The 21,745-nt window shown below is 36.1% G+C and overlaps 3 protein-coding genes and 1 pseudogene across 5 annotated transcripts; all 4 read left to right on the forward strand.

The window, feature by feature from the left end:
- The first annotated feature begins 1,718 nt into the window (after window positions 1–1,718).
- On the forward strand, window positions 1,719–21,644 carry LOC103937540 (V-type proton ATPase subunit G1-like). Of its 3 annotated transcripts, none has more exons than XM_048567702.1 (5): window positions 1,719–1,737; window positions 19,733–19,760; window positions 20,190–20,280; window positions 20,818–20,918; window positions 21,167–21,644. In XM_048567702.1, the coding sequence occupies exons 3-5, from the start codon at window positions 20,193–20,195 to the stop codon at window positions 21,308–21,310; spliced, it is 333 nt and encodes a 110-aa protein (XP_048423659.1). In that variant the 5' UTR covers window positions 1,719–1,737; window positions 19,733–19,760; window positions 20,190–20,192; the 3' UTR covers window positions 21,311–21,644. The 3 variants fall into 3 exon arrangements, with proteins under 3 accessions (XP_048423659.1, XP_048423660.1, XP_009345762.1); XM_048567703.1 differs by lacking the exon at window positions 1,719–1,737 and adding an exon at window positions 12,425–12,455; XM_009347487.3 differs by lacking the exon at window positions 1,719–1,737 and having other exon boundaries at window positions 19,616–19,760.
- LOC103937542 lies at window positions 1,741–3,669 on the forward strand (annotated as a pseudogene).
- On the forward strand, window positions 12,464–14,377 carry LOC103934822 (probable aquaporin PIP2-5). The gene is made up of 4 exons (XM_009344583.3): window positions 12,464–12,777; window positions 13,249–13,544; window positions 13,639–13,779; window positions 13,990–14,377. The coding sequence occupies exons 1-4, from the start codon at window positions 12,477–12,479 to the stop codon at window positions 14,107–14,109; spliced, it is 858 nt and encodes a 285-aa protein (XP_009342858.1). The 5' UTR covers window positions 12,464–12,476; the 3' UTR covers window positions 14,110–14,377.
- Window positions 15,964–18,845, forward strand: LOC125469803 (DNA-directed RNA polymerase II subunit RPB1-like). The gene is made up of 2 exons (XM_048567701.1): window positions 15,964–16,230; window positions 17,474–18,845. Exons 1-2 carry the CDS (start codon window positions 16,136–16,138, stop codon window positions 17,940–17,942), a joined length of 564 nt encoding a protein of 187 aa, XP_048423658.1. The 5' UTR covers window positions 15,964–16,135; the 3' UTR covers window positions 17,943–18,845.
- Window positions 21,645–21,745: the final 101 nt, after the last annotated feature.

The following is a 21,745-nucleotide window of genomic DNA, read 5'->3' on the forward strand; positions in this document are numbered from 1 at the left end:
CACAATGAGCTTTAATTTAATATCAAAATTACTATAAATATATTATTGAGTTGAACTTGAAACCTTATCGATGCAAATAAAGGAAAAGAATCCTAGATGGATCCTTTTTCTGGGGATCCGGGGATCACATGATCGTGATCGTTCATTATACATCGCACGGTTAGAAATTATTTTAAATTTAAAATTTAAAATTAAATATAAACACTACCTAAAGAAAACTGACCGCACGATGTACGATAAAAGATCACGATCATGGAATCCCTCGGATCTCCAAAAAAAAGATCCGGCGAGGATCCTTTTCCGCAAGTAAACATCGAATATCGCTTAACTAAACTGGGAAATTTCTACAATACTTTGAAAAATTTAACTCCCTAATCCAAATTGGTGGTTTTCTTTTTTCTTAAATCCTACTTCGCCAAGTTTCTTGTTCCGCCCACAACTACCAAATAAAGGACAGACGCCACAACAGTAACAAGACGAAGTTCTGGTCGGAATTCTATTTTCTCTGGTTCGTCTTCTACTAGTTAATTGTATTAGGGTTTAATCAGGATAATGTTGATTAAGAACAAAATTAAACTCCATTAGAATGATTAATCTGGAAACAATGATTGCTGACGGCCAGAGCAGCGAAACGTGTCTAGATATGAGTGGTTGAGTGCATCAACGGAGGGTGAGGTGGGTTTGAGTTGGGAGAGATTTTTCAATGTGATCGTCACGCGAGATGGTACATCACGTGTCGTTATATAAATAGTGAGATATGTGTGTTAAAAAGTTAGTAACTTAACAAATAAAATTTCCACCATTTAGATAAAAACTTGTGATATACCATTCGTATTCTCATCACAACAAAAAATTTCTTGTGAGTTGGAAATCTGTATGGGGCGGTGCCGCGGTGGTGAATAATGTTTGCATGGTCGGTGCATCACGCTTTGTCCATTTCTTCACCATTTCACATTCATCACGTGATTTTGACACCTCGTCCTCCTCCATTGCGGCGGCTGAGGCATGCAATTGCCAAGATTATGGGGCACGTGTCACTCCGACAATGGTTCAAGCTCTTAAGCTCTTAAGTTCTTAAGCTAGTGATTTATCTGTTTATTGTTAGTGCAAATTATTCTTATTGAATCAATTTTCAACTTTACATGCACACCATACACTTGTATAACGAGGACAAATCTTTACAACTTACTCCTTTATTAAGCATATAATTTTTTCAAGGGATATATACATGAAATAATTCACAAACATGTATCTGATTAGTTAGTTGACAATAGTATGAAGTTGAGACATTGGGTTTACATCTTGTCTTATATTCTCTCTTTTTATCACTTTCTATGTATGTTTACATTGTTATAACATAAACGTGTGCATACAAATTAGAACTTATAAATAACAATTTTGTAAGTATTAAACAGTAGTTTACCTTGTACTTTAGAAGTTAATTGTTCATTAGCGACCTTACTGGAATTGTCTTTAAAGAATTCCAACCAGACAAGATAAATGTAGGGTCGCCTAAAAACAAAGAAAGAAAAATAATTATGTGACCTAGAAGGCTTGGACGGCCAACCCCAATAAGTTTAATAATTACATGTTCCACTCCACTCTAATTCCACCCCCCATAAAAAAACCCCTCCAAACTCTCCACTATTCCCATCAGAGACAAACGACTTCCAACATCAACGCCTTAAAGTAAGCTCACTTCATTTTCATCCCTCTCTCTCTCTCTCTCTCTCTCTCGCCATGGGCAAAGACATTGAAATTGGAGGTGGGTACTCGGCCAAGGACTACCAGGACCCTCCACCGGCGCTGCTGATTGATGCACAGGAGCTAAGGAAGTGGTCGTTCTACAGAGCCATCATAGCTGAGTTCATTGCCACCCTCTTGTTCTTGTACGTCACTGTGCTCACTGTGATTGGATACAAGAGTCAGACTGACGCTTCCCTAAACGGAGACCAATGTGGTGGTGTTGCATTCTTGGTATTGCTTGGGCCTTTGGTGGCATGATCTTTGTCCTTGTTTACTGCACTGCTGGCATCTCTGGTGGGTTTCATCTCAATCTTAAGCAAATATTCTCTCTTTCTCTAACCCATTAATAATTTTCAAGAATTAAGTAAAACCTATTTAATAAGTCATTTTTCGGTCTAACTAGAACATCACGTACATGTGCTAACGCGGTGTTGCCAACCACTTAAAGTTGTCCCCATAATATTATCATTATATAGATTAATAATACCATGGCACTAACACACAAAAGTTTTAATTTTGAATCTCTAGCGTCTGGCATGCTAACATAGTGCTACCAATCCACTCAAATGTAAGTTCCTGAGTTTAGTCTAAGTAATAAGGAATGATATAGATAATGAAACATAATCGGGTTTTGAATAAATAAATAGCACTAGTCACACATTATTTGTTATAATTTGAATGAATTAGTAACACCAGATCCATTACTCACAAAAACATCTCCAAGTTAGCATCCAACTTATGATTTACTAAGACGTGCATTGTTATATGTAAGGGGGGCACATAAACCCTGCAGTCACATTCGGGGCTGTTTTGGCAAGGAAAGTATCACTGGTGAGAGCCATATTGTACATGGCGGCTCAGTCGTTGGGAGCCATATGTGGTGTTGGGCTAGTGAAAGCTTTCCAAATTTCTTACTATACCAAGTATGGCGGTGGAGCCAATGAGCTTGCCGATGGCTACAACACGGACACTGGATTGGGTGCTGAGATTGTTGGCACCTTTGTTCTTGTCTACATTGTCTTCTCTGCCACTGATCCCAAGAGAAATGCAGGAGACTCCCATGTCCCTGTAAGTATAAATTAATTTTGCAGTTAGCAATTTCAAGAAAATTGATTTTAATTTCTTTCTACTGACTCTAATGATTTGTTTATGTTGATGAATTAAAGGTATTGGCACCCCTGCCAATTGGGTTTGCTGTGTTTATTGTTCACCTTGCCACAATCCCAGTCACTGGCACTGGTATCAACCTAGCTAGAAGTCTTGGAGCTGCAGTGATCTACAACAATGACAAGGCTTGGAATGACCAAGTATGCACCTTTCACCTTACTCTCTTAGTTACAAACTTTTAATCAAAAATAAAATTGACGGACATTAAATAGACAATAAACCGTGTATATAACGCAATTTAATACTTTTTATAATCGTCTACTTTTTTATTTAGTTTTATTTTTTATTAAAAGTTAATAATTCTAATTCTTCGTATTTTTTCTAATTATTTACTTATGTTTGTTGTTTAATTATTCAGTGGATCTTCTGGGTTGGACCATTTATTGGAGCTGCCATTGCTGCCTTATATCACCAATACATCTTGAGAGCAGGAGCTGTTAAAGCTCTGGGTTCTTTTAGGAGCTCCCCTAACATATGATTTCCAAGAGAATTATTGTGTTTTCTCAATGTTCTGAGAAACTTTGCATTTCTGGAAGCATGGAATTTGTATATTACTACTATTGTGTTGGTGTTGAGGATGTCAATATTGTGTTACCTTCTGTCTGTGTGCAAAAGGCACTTCTTTTAAATGTGTCTTAATGTTGGATTATGCTTTTTTTTTTTTCCCTCTTTCCTTTTATAACATGATCTGATCAGTTTGTATGTGTCATCAATATGTTTAATTAGTGATGAATTATCAGCAAATGCATTGTGTTACTGAGTTGGCGCTTCCATAGGTAAATTTCAATAGTACAACAAATACGTTTACATGATAACCAAAAGCATAACATCCAATCAATTCTTGAAAATTTAAGTAAATAGTTTCAACACAAATATTCTAATTCTGATTCTACCTCATTCCAATTTCTTCTCATTTCAATTCCTACTCATTTCAATTCCTCTCATTTTAATTACAGATAAGTTAATGTGTCATGAGTGCTAAATTCTATTGGGGGCCTTCATAGTTCGTAGTGGGAATCTTCTTTCTGAAAAGTAAGTGTGATAATTGTTGGGTATCCCTCCACTTTGCGAATGGGTAATTGTCTAACACTCTAACTAGAATACAATTCTCTTTGTATTCAAAAAAAAAAATTGACAGTTCTCTTTAATTATAATTTTGATTATTTAAGCAATTATAAGAAATACCGTGTGTATTTGTTAATCTAATGAAAATTAGTTGATGAAATGAATTTTGATTCAATTGATTCTTTAGAGTAATATCTAGGGATACCCAAAAAAGGACATTTTGGCCGCTTATGGGAAGTGCAGGTGTTGATGAATTGGAGGTTAGCAATAGATGTTGAAGGTTTACATTTACAAACACAATTAATTTGGGGCGCGACTCCAATACTCAACTTTGATTGTAAATTCACAAAAATGTTAATCACTAATAGAATTATGGCTATAGGACACCGATGTTTGCACATCATTTGTAATTGGTGACCACAGACATAAAGCAAGCACTCTTAGTATTTTTTGGTGTCTTTATAGTTGGATGCTACTGATATTGGTGACCTTCAAAATGGAGACACCAACTGTTGGTGTATGTTAAATAACTTTATTTCTTAAAAATGCTTTTCTTCTGCATTTTAATTTTATTATTTATTTTTTAGGCACCGAAGTGGTGTTGGTTAATTTTTTTTTTTGAAAGCTGAGATATATATTGCAAGGGGAGAAGAAATCTCCTGAGAAGAAATCTCCTGAGAAGAAAACCTACAGATGCAAGTGAAAAACAAAAGGGAGACAGAAGCCAAAATCCATAGAAGGACAGAGCCTTCGACCCTATTAGCATCTTTAGCTAGTATTACATTAATGATTAAGTCAGGCAGTTCCTCGAACCAGGAGCATTTGTAGGATGCGGATAGGGCGTAGCGGGCAAGATGGTGAGCAGCTTCGTTTAGTTGGCAACGAGCGTGGGTAGAGGAAGCTCCACTTGCATGATGCTGGTTATCTGCTTCTCATACCTTGCCCTCTTAATTTCTTAACAGATAAAGCTCCTCAGTTCATTATTTTTTTTCAATTGGGTTACGTACTATCAAATTGGGTTGCAAGACATAGAAGTGATTTTGGGGATTTCCAGCAGGTAATTTTTAGTTTCTTATATTTAATATTCAAAATTTTTCATGTCAAACTGTTCAATTTGTTTATCATGCTTCTTAATCTGTTTGATTCTCCAATTAATCACGTTTTAGGGTTCAACTAAAGAATTTCTTTATCGGCTTCCTAGTTCCTTGCCCCTTTTGTTCACCATTTTTAAGCTTCATTATATTAATGATTGCCCGACCAACAATATTGAGTATATGAAATATTTTCTTCCTTCTTTTGGTGAATTATATGAACTTCTTATAATCCCCTGCACCCTAAAATCTATTGCAAGTCTCATACATACAATGTCACTCATAAAATCGATTGATTTTTTGTTTTTATGTTACAAATGATTCTTGCGTACAATCTATACTCTCCTTTGTAGTTACGTTTGTAAATTTTTGTCTCTTTATTCACATACTATATTTACTTAATTTGTTTCAGTTACATATTTTACTTGACTTCTTAATCATTAGGCACCTTATTGTTCCAATTCTGGAAACTATTGATTATATTCAAGCAAGATGAACAAAAGTTGGGCCACTTTGAATCTGTTTACAGAGGGTTCTAGAATAGGGCTAGCAAAATTTATCTCAAACTCATTGGAAGTATCTTCTCATGATGGCAACATCAAATGTCCATGTGCTAAATGCTTGAATAGGTTTTGGTTGAGTAACAATGAAGTCGAAGTGCATCTAATTGTTGAAGCTATGGACCGTTCATACTTGGAAGGCCCATGGGTATGGCATGGAGAGACATTTGGTGACCCTCTTCCAAGTAGCCAAGTTGCACAACAAATTGCTGGTGTTAATACTCCTCATTATGAACTAGGCCTCTTGCTTGAAGATATTTCTCGGGTCCTAGTGGAATGGGTGGCATGCCTATTAATAATCATACCAGTCAGGAAGCTCCAATACCTGCATATACTCGTAAGTTTCAAGCCATAATGCAAGACGCCAACACAGAATTATATCCAGGTTGTGGTATGAACAAAATGGATTTCCTCATACGAGTATTTCAAAACAAATGCTTATATGGGTGCAGTGAAAGTGCAGTGCAAGCTAATCTTCAGCTTTTCAAGCATATCTCCCAAATGGTCATTCATTACCAAAGAAGTTGATGACTACAAAGACATTGCTGAAAAATTTCATGTTGCCTCACCAAAAGATCCATGCATGTGAAAATGATTGCATGCTGTATTGGAAACATAATAGTGGTTCAGATGTTTGTCATACATATGGTGTGTTCAGATATACAACCAAGGTAGATGACACAGCACCAAGCAGTAAAAAGAGAATACCTCGGAATGTGCTAACATATTTTCCTATTACACCTCGCTTGCAAAGGCTTTACATGTCTCTACACACTAGTGAAGACATGTGTTGGCATAGTCTTTCTTGCCTCGAGGATGGCTTCTTAATCAATTGCAACAATCAGGTGATCCAAGGGCAACTGACGACTTGGTGGCACTTGCTAATGGGCCTAGTAAGTGGTGTCAAAGATATAAGATTTTTGTATGTAATGGGTTCAGGTTTAAAGTAAGAGGCACACAATCCAATGGGAAATACCAAAACTATGGTGTTCTCTTACAGTCTGATATTCCAAGTTATGCTAGCCCACATGACCAGAACCGTGTTACTGGTTTGGTAGACTATTATGGGGTTTTGACTTATGTATTTGGAATCAAGTACAATATGAAACGCAAAGTGGTATTATTCAAGTGTAACTGGTTTGATGGCACTTCCAGAAATACTGGGCAGAGAATAAAAACAGACAAATATGGCTTTAGATTGGTTAACTTTAATAAGATTTTGTCTGTGAGTGACCCTTTATATTTGCATCACAAGCACTACAAGTGTTCTATGTACAAGATCCAACAGATATTGAATGGCACGTTGCAATCAAAATGAGACCACGTTATTTCTTTGATATGTCCTCATCACATAATCATGATCCGTGCGATAGACAAGATGTGGAACATGCAACTGGTGATAATGATAAGGTTCGAGTTAAAAGTGATGTAGACGCCCAAGACTTCGAAGAATGCCTGTAATAGCATCTCACTTTTGATTAAGGTAATAGTTATAGGAAGTATTGATTAAATGAAAGTGTTGTAGGATATGGAAAGATTTGTATATTTTGACATTCAATCTTGAACCAAGCATTGCCCTGAATATTAGTTTTTTGATTTGGTATTATATGCAATATAGTAAACTGGTGTCTTTATGTGGCAACTTCAGGCAGGAAGGATGACTAGAGATGCAGTGGAGCATGGTGAATGTCATTGGCATCAATAAGTGAAAAGTTAACTATGATCATTTTTGTGAATTTTACTTGATGTATATACTAGAAATGCCAAAGGGAAGGCATAGAACCAATTGGGTGGATTTTGTTAGTTATTAGATTGATGTACATTGGATGTGCATAGCTACATAGGTGGGATAAAATGCACTGTCATCACCCTTGGGTACTTGGTTGTGTTGGACAATATCGTTGAATGTAATATGCTTTCTTATGTAGCGCAAACCTTGTTATTGATAAATCCATTGTATATAAAGTGTGGTTGGTTGGAAATGTGAATTCTTTTGCAAATTTAAATTTCATGTGAATTTTATATTAAGAACATGTGTTTTAATATAGTATAGAGCTGTTACTAAAATGCATGTAATACAATTCAAAATATAACCATTTGGATAGTTGTATGTTGTAATTAACACCCACTTTGGTGCGTATATCTTCAAAGCCACTGATCCTAAAATAGACACATAGGATTGGTGTGCATATGAGTATGAATGGCACCAACGTTAGTTGCAAATCTAGCCAATGAAAAGAGGGAGAATGAGATATTTTGAATATTAGAAATAACTATAAAATATAAAAATGTTGTACTATTCATATACATACCAATGTAATATTGGTGGTGTATGTAACAATAAAGACTTCTACATAGGACATGTACTCTTATTTAGTGGCTGTTTGGTGACAATTGAGGTTTGCCACCAATGTGAGTGTCCACTCTTTATAATAGACACTAATGAAAATGATGTCTTTTAGCCAAAATTCTAATAATGAATGTAGAAGAAGGTGATGAAGTACATAATTTATTTTTTCAAATCTTACTCGTTGATATCACATTGCATGCATCTGCAGTTCGTAAATTTTTTGTAGTAAAGTTTGTCCCTCTATTATTATTGTTTGTAAGAAGTCGAAGATCAGCTAAAAACGATTGGAATTTTGGAACAAATAATGCACACACATAAATAGGAACAGGCTTTTGTTGTATGCAGGAATTAAAGCAATTTGGTGGACAGTGGAGGACACCACATAGATTGGCCATTAAGATTCAAGGTAGATTATTTTTTATGATTGTGGGCCAAGAAACACGTTAAATCAGAATTGTTTTGTCCACATTTTCCATGTTCCTCACATGCCTTTCAGTAATAAGTGGGTGAGACTGTGAGACGTACTTTATTTGCAACTGCTGGTGTAATCTCCTTCACTCATTTTTCTCACCAACATATTATTATTATTATTGAGTACTTAATTTCTCTCCTATAAAAAGCCACCTTCATCTTCATTCTCTTCACCCCAAAATCCCACAGCTCTCACTCAACAATCTACTAGAAAACCCTAATCAACAGTCTGCGACAAAACCCCATTTCTCTTCATCTCTTTCCAGAAGCAATTTGAGTAAAAAGCCACTTCTGTAACTTTCAGCTTGGAATTAAACAGCTGATCACACTGAGCAGGAAGTTAACTAAGAAGCCTTTTTGTTTGATCAATAATTGCAATGGCAAAGCAGATGCAGATGAGATTGTTGTGCTCTTGGATGGAAGTTGCACCTACAATTTTGATATCCCACAACAAGACTTCAACTTGTCCTGAATTGGAAACAATAACTGAAGAGTGGGATCTGGAGGCTGAGGAGAAAGACCTGCAGGAGTCCAAAAAATGAACATCTTCTTCTCATGTCACGGCTGTTAATATATATATATATATATATCTTTCTTTCTCTTTTTTTTCAGTTTTTGTGCGAGTTTGTAGAAGTTTCTGGACTTGGGTTGGACTAAAATTTTGAGATCATGTCCAAACAAATTAACAATAGTTTCAATGTCATTGGCTTCCATCTTATAAGTTATGCCGTTGTTTTACAAGTTGTAATATTATGTTTAGAATTTTCGAAGGGTTTCATTCATATTAATTCATTAGATGTTGAGATATGTAAAAGATGGGTAAGCGACACCTGATAAAAAATTTAACATTCTTGAGGCACCCTCATGACTCACAACTACTGTATGTGTGACAATTACATATGAGAAGACTGTTCCTGCAGGAGAATATGAACATAGAGTAATTAGAGAAATGTGGAGCTAGGCATTTCTCTTTCAGTATTTAATAGTTATTACTCTTGCTATTTTGGTTCTCTTTCTTTTGATAAAATGTAAGTAAAGCAAATGGATTGCCTGGTTAGGGTATTTTTGTCCGATACACTGTTGGTTTGGGTTCAAACACTTCTCATTTTTTTAGTATAGATTAGTGTAGAATATCGTTTATAATAAAAAAGAAAAGGTGCAAGCAAAGGCATAATTGGAATTTTATCAAAAGGAATTGGCAGGGTGGATTTTCTAAAATCAACTCACTTTTGTCATCCTTTCAACCTTAAAAACAAGAAGCCTCGCTTTGAATCCAAACCCGAACAATTTAAGTTTGAGTTCATATTTTGTGTTGGCATTACATCTATATATTTAAAGATGTTATTTCATGCATGATTCAGTATAAATTCTAAAACAAATCTTAAAAACGTGTTCTAAAGGACATTACAGAAAGCTTTAAATTTAAATTTTATCAAAAAACTTTCAAGAAACTTTATTTAATGATTAGGACAAAAACAATAATAAAATGTTAAAAGACATTGCACTGGTCCAACGAGAACCTGATGCCTGAGGCGCGGTCCACACTACCAAAAAAATTTCGTTGTGCCTGAAATACCGAGGGCATACCATGTGTTTTTATATAAGTGGTGAGAAATTTTATTTTTTAAGTTATTAACTTTTTAACACATGTATCCCATCATTTGTATGAAAACACGTGATGCACCATCCCGTATACTGGTCACAATGAAAATTTTCTCTCACACTCCCATCAACTTTCTGTCTGTTTCACCCTAGCTTTCTCTCATCTTTCCTCTTTCATCTCTATCTCTTCCTTTCTTTCTTTCTCCCTCTTTCTATTAAATAAAAGTTGTTGAATGATTTTGGTTAAGAAAACGTTTGTAGGAACTCTTTTCCTTAAAGCTTCCAGGAAAAAGAGATACCATTTTACACCAAAGGCTGCACCTACATAATTTGATAAAGGTCCGAGATGAATAAGAAATTTTAAGAGACAACATAGAGGATGTACATTATGAAAGTTTGGTTCAATAGATAATCACGTTAGGATTGTTCTATTCACACATCTCATTTTACTTCTTACGCACTCTTGTTAATTTTGTTGTCATTTATCTTTTCCAATTCATTCAATCTAACAACCGAAAATTAAAAAGAATGTGTGAGAAGTGAAAATAAGTGTATGTATAACACTACCTTCACGTTAAAGTTTAAGTAGATTTATAACACTATGTCGGCAAGGAAAGTAATATTGTACAATCACGTACGCACAATAGTCACAAAATCTTTGCTCTCAAAACTAAGAAACTCGAAGCTCAAAAACCATTTTTCTTTTGTTGACAAATAGTAAAATACTTACCAAGAAACTTTTATAATATGTCATTAACTCTCAATAAATCACAACGAGCTATAATTTATTATCAACATTACTATAAATATATTATTTAGTCGAGCTTGAAACCTCATCGTTGCATGTAAAGATTGAATATAGCTTAATTAAACCGGCCGCGAAATTTCTACAATACTGTGAAAAGTTTAACTGCCTAATCCATATGGTTCTTTGCCTTTTTCTTAAATCAAAGACTTCGTGAAGTTTCTCGGTTCCGCCCGCCACTACCAGGTAAAGGACAGACGCCACCTCAATAACAAGACAAAGTTCTGGACAAGGCCTTCTTTTATCTGACACGTGTCTTAATATAAGCCATAACCTTTTTTCATAGTTTTGAGTCGTAATTCTAATTTCTCTAGTTCGTCTTCTACTTAGTAATTGTATTAGGGTTTAATCAAGATAATGTTGATTAAGATCAGAATTAAACTCGTTTTCCCCAAAAAAAAAAAAAAAAAAATCAGAATTAAACTCCATTAGAATGATTAATCTGGAAACAATAATTGCTGACGGCCAGAGCAGCGAAACGTGGCTGGATATGAGTGGTTGAGAGCAACAGCAGAGGGTGAGGCGGGTCTGAGTTGGAAATTTGGATGGGGCGGTGGTGAGTAGTGTTTGCATGGTCGGTGCATGAGTCACGCTTTGTCAATTTTCTCACCATACTCACAATCATAACGTAATTTTGACACCTCGTCCACATCCTCCTCCTCCTTCATTGGGGCGGCTGAGGCTTGCAATTGCCAAGATTATGGGCCACGTGTCACTCCGACAATGGTTCAAGATCTTAGCCAGTGGTTGCCAAGATTATGGGCCACGTGTCACTCCGACAATGGTTCAAGATCTTAGCCAGTGGTTGATTGGTCACTTTAATAATTATCTACATTATCATCTTCTTGCTAGCTAATTGGCATAATTAAATCTTAAGCATTAGTTTTGGTTTGTGTAATCATCATGTACAATAGTTTAGGATGAATATCCAGTACGAGGATTACAAGTATCTCATAATGATTTTGTGTTTTTTTTTTTTTTTTCTCGTTGTTCAAATTTAGGACAATTATTCACAATTCTCTAGTTATCATCAAGCATATAATGTTTTAAGGTATATAAATATATATGTTCTATTAGATATATACATGAAATAACTCATATATACAAGTGTGAGATTAGCTCCAGCATTTTGGTTTCACAAGAGTTTGAAGTTACAACATTGATTTTACAGCTCGTTTCATATTATGTCATATGTTTACTCAACTCACATCATTGTAACACAACGTGTGCATAAAATTAGAACTTCCAAGTAACAATTTTGTACGTTTAAACAGTAATTTATCTTGTACTTCAGTAGTTAATAATTCATTATAGACCTCACTGGAATTGTCTTCAAAGAATTCAAATCAGACGCAGCCTAAAAACAAAGAAAAGAAAAAGAAAATATGTGACCTAGCTGATGGCTTGGACGGCCAACCCATCAAGTTTTATATTCCATAACTCCACTCCACTCTAATTCCACCCCCAATATAAAACCCCTCCAAACCCTCCACTCTATGCATCACAAGCACAAACAACTGGCTCTTCCAACATCACCACCTTAAAAATAAGCTCACTTCATTTTCATCCTTCTCTCTCTCTCTCTCTCTCTCTCTCTCTCTCTCTCTCTCTCTCTCGCCATGGGCAAAGACATTGAAGTTGGAGGTGGGTACTCAGCCAAGGACTACCAGGACCTTCCGCCGGAGCCGTTAATCGATGCGGAGGAGCTAGGGAAATGGTCATTCTACAGAGCCATCATAGCTGAGTTCATTGCCACCCTCTTGTTCTTGTACGTCACGGTGCTCACTGTGATTGGATACAAGAGCCAGACTGACGCTGCCCTAAACGGAGACCAATGTGGTGGTGTTGGCATTCTTGGTATTGCTTGGGCCTTTGGTGGCATGATCTTTGTCCTTGTTTACTGCACTGCTGGCATCTCTGGTAGGTTTCATCGCAATCTTAAGCAAATTCTCTCTCTTTCTCCAACCCATTAATTATTTTCATGAATTAAGTAAAATAGATTAAGCTAGTCATTTGTTGATCTAACTAGAACATTACATGTGCTAATGCATTGTTGCCAATCCACTTAAAGTTGTCCCCATAATGTTATCATTAGATGGATTAGTAATACCACTTCAATTACACACAAACTTTGATTTTGAATCTCTAACGCCAATGACATTCTGACGTAGTGCTATCAATCCACTTAAATTGTAAATTCTTAAGTTTAGTCTAAGGAGTAAGGAATGATATAGATAATGAACAATAATTAGGGTTTAGATAAATAGCACCCGTTACACATTATTTGTTATAATTTGAATGAATTAGTAACACCAGATCCATTACTCACAAAAACATCTCCAAGTTAGCATCCAACTTATTGTTTACTATGATGTGCATTGTTATATGTAGGGGGTCACATAAACCCTGCAGTCACATTCGGGCTACTTTTGGCAAGGAAGGTGTCACTGGTGAGAGCCATATTGTACATGGTGGCTCAGTCGTTGGGAGCCATATGTGGTGTTGGGCTAGTGAAAGCCTTCCAAAGTTCTTACTATACTAAGTATGGCGGTGGAGCCAATGAGCTTGCCGATGGCTACAGCACAGGCACTGGATTGGGTGCTGAGATTGTTGGCACCTTCGTTCTTGTCTACACTGTCTTCTCTGCCACTGATCCCAAGAGAAATGCAAGAGACTCCCATGTCCCTGTAAGTATAAATTAATTTTGCATTTAGTTTCAACAAAATTGATTTTCATTTGTAATTACTAACTCTAATGATTTGTTTATGTTGATAATTGAAGGTATTGGCACCACTGCCAATTGGGTTTGCTGTGTTTATTGTTCACCTTGCCACAATCCCAATCACTGGTACTGGTATCAACCCAGCTAGAAGTCTTGGAGCTGCAGTGATCTACAACAACGACAAGGCTTGGAATGACCAAGTACACACATTTCACTTTACTCTCTTTGTTACAAACTTTTAATCAAAAATAAAACTAATAGACACTAAACAGATAATAAACTGTGAATATAACACAATTTAATACTCTTTATTGTTGTCTACTTTTTTATTTAATTTATTTTTGATTAAAAGTTCATAACCAATTCTATTTCTTTGTTTTTTTTTTATTCTAATTATTTTACTTATTCAGTGGATCTTCTGGGTTGGACCATTCATTGGAGCTGCCATTGCTGCCCTGTATCATCAATACATCTTGAGAGCAGGAGCTGTTAAAGCTCTGGGTTCTTTCAGGAGCTCCCCCAACATATGATTTCTAAGAGAACTATTGTGTGTTTCTCAATGGTCTGAGAAACTTTGGATTATTCTGGAAGCATGGAATTTGTATATTACTACTACTGTATTGGTGTTGAGGATGTCAATTGTGTTAGCTTCTGTCTATGTACAAAAGGCACTCCTTTTAAATGTGCCTTAATGTTGCATTCTGCTATGTTTTTTTATTTCTTTTTCCTTTTATAACATGATTTGAGTTTGTTATTGTGTCATCAATTACGTTTACTTAGTGATGACTTATCAGCAAATGCATTGTATTATTGTGTTGGCACTTCCATAGCTAAATTCCAATAGCAGAACAAAGACATCTGCACAATAAGCAAAAACATATTGTCAATCAAGCAACAAAAACAAGCCCAAAAGGATAAAATAAAAGCAGAGACAGGACGCACAAACTACAAAACTTACATCACTAAACTAGGCATGATTTTTACCCAAGCCCATAAAATTCAAAACAATCAAAGCTCTAAAATAACCTAACTGGCAGAAATGAGAACTACCGCCACCATTTGAAGCACCGCCATGTTGAATATAAGTCCCACATCAGGGAATTGAGAAAATAAAGTAAAATATATAAGTGTGTGGTTTTACTCTTAGTAACACCGAAGTCTTTTGTGATAAAACTCAATACCTAACAATAGGTAGTTAAATTGAGACAATATTTGTGTGGCTAGGAATGACAATGGCCCCTCTCTCAATATCTAACATGGCAAAGCCAAACCACCGCATTTTTTTTTTCCAAAGGTTAGAATTTCATTATATTTGAATTGAAAGGTTGACATCAGAAGTCAAAGTATTAAACAACCATTCTGGCTCAAAACAATCCCAAACATAAAGGCCCCCCTCCCGTAAGGCGAAGGAGGCCATTAGATGTGTTGCCGTGTTACAAATATGAGGAGCAAAAATAAAATCCACTGATTGCAGCCACTTATTCACATATTGGATATCAAGAAGAACAGCTTCAATTGCAACATTTGGTTGAACCTTGCCATTAATCATATCCACAAGTCCCTTAGAATTTGATTCAATATGAACTGCATCAAATTCCATATCAACACAAGCCAACAAAGTTGCCTGCACCGCTTCTACCTCCGCCATTAAACTAGATGCACATGGAAGAACTGCATCAAATTCCATATCAACACAAGCCAACAAGGTTGCCTGCACCGCTTCTACCTCCGCCATTAAACTAGATGCACATGGAAAATTCTCCTCCCCCTGCCCCTTTAAAAATCCCTACGAAATCCCATGCCACCCATCCATACCCTCCTCGTCCGGACTCCTTTACCCATACACCATCACAATTGACTTTCATAATCCCGAACGGCGGTCTCACCCAACCTGAAGGAGTCTCATTACTAACCTTATGGTGCCCCTGTGCCTCATCCACCAACTGTTCACTTTGTTGCTCCGCATTTAGTTGAGAACAAAATGTAGAAATTTATGCCATTTCCTTGTGTTGTACCTGCTTCCATTTGTAGCTTTCAGGGCTTGTAAATTTCTTTCAATGGGTTAATGCCATGATTGATACTTTGGGTTAATGTCATGCCCTAATTATCTTTAAATCTGCATTAACTGGTCAAATTGAACATTACAAATTGGACAAGAATACAAGGCAACCCTTTCACCATTACACACATATAAAAGTCGTCACCTTCATTTCCTTTCCACTAATAAGTGGTCTTGAGTTCGACATTCGTTTGATACCAAATTATTAGGACCGACTATTATGTGGCTTAACCTAATCCCCATCAGTTAATGTAAATATATCGTTTATTAAACAAAGTTGTCACATTCACTTAATTACTCAATACCAAAGAATAACAATCTCACACACATTCAAATGAAAATTGAATCCCATTATTTTCCCACCAATTAATACATTTCCCAATGGTAACTAATATCTCTTCTTTGATCACCTCTCTATATATTATATGCCACTCTCCAAAATCTCCACAATCTAGCAGAGACTTTCTACATTCTCTAAAACCCTAATCTCCAAAACCATGGAAATATCTGAGTTCTCCAAAATATGCATGATCTGTATCACATTGCTCTCTTTGCCAATGGCTTCACAACAATCCCCACAAAGCTTACTCACATATAGGGGTGAGTTCGGTTCAAAACGGTTCGGTTTTTTGCCAAAACCGAAACCAAACCGAAATTTCGGTTCGGTTCGGTTCGGTTCATTTTTTTTCGGTTCGGTTTTTTTCGGTTTCGGTTTTTTCCAGTTCGGTTTTGGTTTTTTTCGGTTTTTTATTTTTATTTTTAAATGATGTAAATGGAAGTAACCTACCTATCAACCTCCCAGTTCTCATATATCAGAGAATTGAGAGCCTCAAAGTCCTGAATATATTCAAGTAATTCAACTACTTGTGATCAAGCAGAATGAATTCAAATTTTCAAAAGTTAAGCAAATACATAAACATATATTCTTCAAGGAAATGTATATCGCCAGGATTCAAAATTCAAAAACTTTAAAATTTACAAAATCATGAAATAACTCAACAAATTAACTGATCGATGCAAATCAAAAAAAAAAAAAAAAGCAATTGGGTTCTTCTAAATACCATAATCGGACATCAATAGCGCATGCCCAGTGCCCACATTCAAATTCATAATCAAGTCCACAATAGATCTAGAAAATTCCAAAACATATTTAGAGAAAAATACAAACTTTTTCACCTTAAATTACATAAATTTCAAATGGGTAACCATACAATTAAAAACCTATGAACTAACAAATAAATAAAACTACAACCTTTGTTGCAGCGATATAGCCATGATCGTCGCAAGCTCTTTCAATTCCTCTTTTTGTCGGATCTCAAAAAGGGCGAGGGAAAATCATGGTTTGGAAGAAGGAATCCGCAAGGAGGACATGAGAAGATTGGAGAGAGAGTGATTTGGAGGAAGAGAGGAAAGAGAGGGAGAGGGAGGGAGAGAGAGAGAGAGAGAGAAAGAGAGGAAGCAAAGGCAAAGAGGAAGCAGCAGACGGAACAGAGAGGTGTTTGAGATCTGAAATGAAATGGGAGTGAGACAGCTAGGGTTTGTAAAGTTAAGAAATTTTATAAAGCATTAAACATAAGAAACCTATAAATAAATTACTGGACAATTATAATAACACAAAGCCTACAGTCAAGTTGGCTTGCAACAACCAACCCCAACCCGTAGGGAAAGGGTTCAAACCTTGACGGCAACATGTATTTTTTAGTATTTATATATGATTTTTTTTTCGGTTCGGTTCAATTCGGTTTGGTAGTTTTGGTTCGGTTTTTTTCGGCCTCGGTTCGGTTTGGTTTTCGGTTTTTTTCGGTTTTCGGTTTTTTGAACCCACCCCTACTCACATATGACACCATCCTTACAGATGATGAGACGATTTCCCTAGCTGCTGCTCAATCTCCATCACAATCTTCTTACCCCGAAAGCCCCTCTCCTGAAGCCAGAGGCTATTTGGCTTCTTCAACAGATCCAGATGAATACAATCCACCACCACCACCACCACAACCTTACATTGACACATTTGCCCCTGAATCTCAAAACAACCAGCTTCTCTCTCCAGACTACTCTACTTCCCCTTCCCCCGTTTACCTCAAAGATTACCCTTATGCTCCTTCATACATTGAAGTTCAGGCTCCTGAAAGTTACTATGGCTACAGTCCAATTCAAGCTCCAATTCCGCCACTGTCTTCTGAAACGGGATCTTCTCGATTTTTGGATACTAATGATTTGACTTCTCCTCCAAACTTGGCTCCTCAGCCCTATTGGCTTCCAACTATAGAGCTGAGGATAAGAATGGTGAGCTTGATGAGCTAGAATCTGATGAAGCTTATAACTCTCTGACTAGAATAAGAACAAATCAACAATGGCGGGTTTTGTGCTTAGGGCCATTTGCTTGGTTGGATTGGCAGGTTTTGTGTACAAGAAGAAGAAGAATAGTAAGTCAAAAGCAGATTATGAGTAAAAATTGGCTAAGAGAGAGGATCTCTGAACCTCTTTGCCAATGCCGTCTTTGATTTTGGAGGTTTTGTGAAAAATTTGTAAAGGGGTCTTCTTAAGATAGTTTTAAGTTTTTAAAAAGTACGATAATGTATTGATACTAGAAAACATTCACTTAAATCAAAACAAAGTCACTTAGTACTACAGTCTAGTCGTATTCCTCTTCACTTGTAAGTGAAAGGTCCTATGTTCAATTTTCGTCAAAGGCGAATTTAAACCACATTATTATTAGTCCATTGTTAGGCTTAGCCCACTCCCCCACCCTCTTAGCATAGATAATATTGTTTATTAAAAAAAAAAAAATCAAAACAAACTTTAGCACTCACTGATTGCATATTTACAAATGTCCTCAATGATAGGTAAAAAGAGCTACAAATATAACCTTCACTAAATAATCAAAAACAATTTTATCTTAAATAACCAAACACGAAAATAAAAACATCAGACCTCTAACTTTAAAGTTCACTTGAATATATAACGTTGTTATATTATAAAATTAAGAAACTGTCGTTTTCCAAGGTGTTATTATTAACACTCAAAATATCTAATTGTACTCCAAGTTTTTATATTTAGAAAGAAAAAGAAACATTCTTATAAGAAGTGAAAAATGCGGTTTAAAGTGCTAACAAAAATAATATTTTAAATATGGAACACTATTACATGATGTTAGATGACAAAAATTTAGGGACCCTTCCAAATTTGAGATCCTATGTGACTGCACTTTTCTCTCCCCTCAATGCTCCCTCTGCTCTCTGTCCAACTTGGTTTCACCTACACTCAATTGCGTACACTTTTCGTATATAGACATATACATAAATTCTTTATGCAAGACATTTGTTCTACATCGGAACTCATAGTTGATCATCAAGTTTTGTAATCGAACATTTTTCCTGGTAATTTTATTACTTTGCTTAGCTGTTCCTCGGGTATTTGCATGTACTATTAGTCTATTATTGTAATGAACTATGTAATGAAATCTAGCCATGCTTAATGCGGTAAAGCATTTACACCAACTTATGAAGAAAAACCCTAAAAGGTGTTGAGAATTAATCACAGATTGATGAGAGACCTTGCATGAGTTTGTAAAAGGTTGGACTGCTCCCTATATTGCCAATTGGTTTTATTGTAGGACCTCAACTTTCTTCATGATATCAGAGCAAGTTGTTTCTCGTGTGAAGTTCAATGGCTACATGTGCAATATGTTATCCGATTTATGTTGGTCACGTGTTAAGCTTGAAAATTCGTCACACGTGAAGGGACGTGTTGGTGTTAAAAATAAATCTCACATTAATAAAAAAACATATTACCAATTAATTTTACGATGGAATCCAATTTTCAACTAAATTTTCTTCAAAAGGTTCACGTTGTGCACCCATAAGATTGGAACTTTTACTTGACCAAAAAGGACTTGGAGATTAGATGTACACGTGTACAGCTCAGATAAGCCCAGAAGCCCAATTCTATTGTGAATCGCATTAACGTCACCGTTTGGATGCGGGAACAAGGTCTGTCACCGTCATCTCCGTTTATACATATCGCATCTGTGCCCCCGCATTCTTCTGAATCTTTCACTTCCACTTCTCAAACCGACGCTGTCTCTGTCTCTGTCTCTCTTTCCACTTTCTCTCTCTAAAGGTACTGAATTTGCGTTAGTCTGTCTGTATTTGCTTTATGTGAAATTGCTTTGATCTATTTATGTGTAATTTACTTCAGTTTCTTGAATTCTTATGAGAAATTTGAAAATTTGTGGTACTTTGAGCTCCGATCTGTTTGAAGTTACTGTGAATTGAATCACTTATTCAGTATACTGGTCTGATAACTGGATCTATGTATTTGCATCCAGATCGATTAATTATTATGTGTAAATGTAAATGTATGAATTGGGTAATCAGAAGCGGAAAGGAATATTTTTTTTCTGAGAGGAATAATTTTAATGTGCAATTACTGTTTTGATGTGCCATTCGTGGCTCAAATTTATGATTTTCACGATTTTGTTATATTTTGTTTGAGTTTTTGTAAATTGGGTTTTGTTCAGTGTCTTAATCAACTGTAGTTTTTTTCCAGAAAATGGCATCCAATAGGGGTCAAGGTGGAATTCAGCAGTTGCTTGCTGCAGAGCAAGAAGCTCAGCACATCGTCAATGCCGCCCGAAGTGGTAATTTTTCGTAGTTTTACTTTCTCATTGGTCCCTTTTGTATATTGATCGGTTAGGTGTTTGTTTCTGCCCTTAATTCAGATACTTGATGTGTGAATTTCTGGATTTTCATCTTGCAAACAGAATTGTTTGCAGTGTATATTTACTGGACTCTTGCAAAATTGTGTGAAAAGATGAGTTCTTGATTTTAATTGGAGAGCAATTTTTATTTTCTAAACAGTGATATATTGTGTTGTCAAGATATGAATCGAGACCGTTATTTGGGTGAATGATGTATGAATGTGCAGTCCTAATATGCTCATTGAATTTCTTATAATTATTTAAAATACCCCGACAACTGTAAATTTTATAGAAAAACACCAAGAGCTCAATTGGAGGAAAAAAATCATCACCTATGCCTGAGGTATCGAGTTTGAAGTGTTTTTCTCTAAAGTCTGATGTCATAAAGTGCTTAGATTTGAGAAGTCCTAAATTTTACACCAAAAAATAGCTTGTTCAGTTGTTTTCTAAGTGCTTTGCTGTTTGATCTTCTGTTAGCTAAAATGGCTAGACTGAAGCAAGCCAAAGATGAGGCTGAGAGGGAGATTGCTGAATACCGTGCCCATGTGGAGTCGGAGTTCCAGAAGAAAGTTCAAGCGGTATGTATATGTTGGTGAAACCTATAAGTTCAATGTTCATTTGGTCTGGCAATGTGCTTGCCAATGTCATTTTCTTGTGTTTCTTGCAATTCCTAGAAAACTAACATACCAAGCATGAACATACGGTCGGTGTCTTCCCCTCCCCCCCCCTCTCTTCAGTTTCTATTATCACGAAGCTATTCCTAGACACTTGTTACATTTGTACTAATTACGCCATTTCCCCATGCTCTCATGTGGTGACCAAGCAGAGCAGTGGAGATTCTGGTGCTAATGTGAAGCGTCTTGAATATGAAACTGCGGAAAAGATCAATCACCTATCAACAGAGGGCTCTAGGATTTCGAGTGAGGTTGTGCAAATGCTCCTGAAGCAGGTGACGACGGTGAGAAACTAATCCCATTGGTGATAAATTGTAATTTCAAACTCTTTGCAAGGATTTTATTCTTGTGCCTGATTCATCATCCTAGGACTTGTGTTTTTGTTGGTATCCTCGTATCGGTTATTTAGTAAGTTGTGGAGCATTTTGTTCAGAAAATAAGCTTAATGTGTATCATTTTCGGAAGAAAAAAATAATGTTGCAGAAATTGTTGGGCCAATTGAGTGAAACTTGGTACTAGTTACATTGTATCCTGTTTTAGTCAGTGGAATAGGGCTTCATTTGGCACCATTCATGTAAAACTTATCAAGTTTTTCGAGGAGTGGAATGCAATTTTAACAATTGTTATGAAGTTCGGCTGCAAGTCTCTTTTGAACAATTGATTCGGGGATTTGATTTTGTACCGGAGTTTCGTTTCAAAGAATTCAGAACTGGATTGATCTAAGATTTTCA

Source organism: the organism of the source record quoted next, unplaced genomic scaffold (assembly GCF_019419815.1).
Source record: "Pyrus x bretschneideri cultivar Hongxiangsu unplaced genomic scaffold, Pyrus_bretschneideri_v1 Contig45, whole genome shotgun sequence".
Lineage (NCBI taxonomy): Eukaryota > Viridiplantae > Streptophyta > Magnoliopsida > Rosales > Rosaceae > Pyrus > Pyrus x bretschneideri.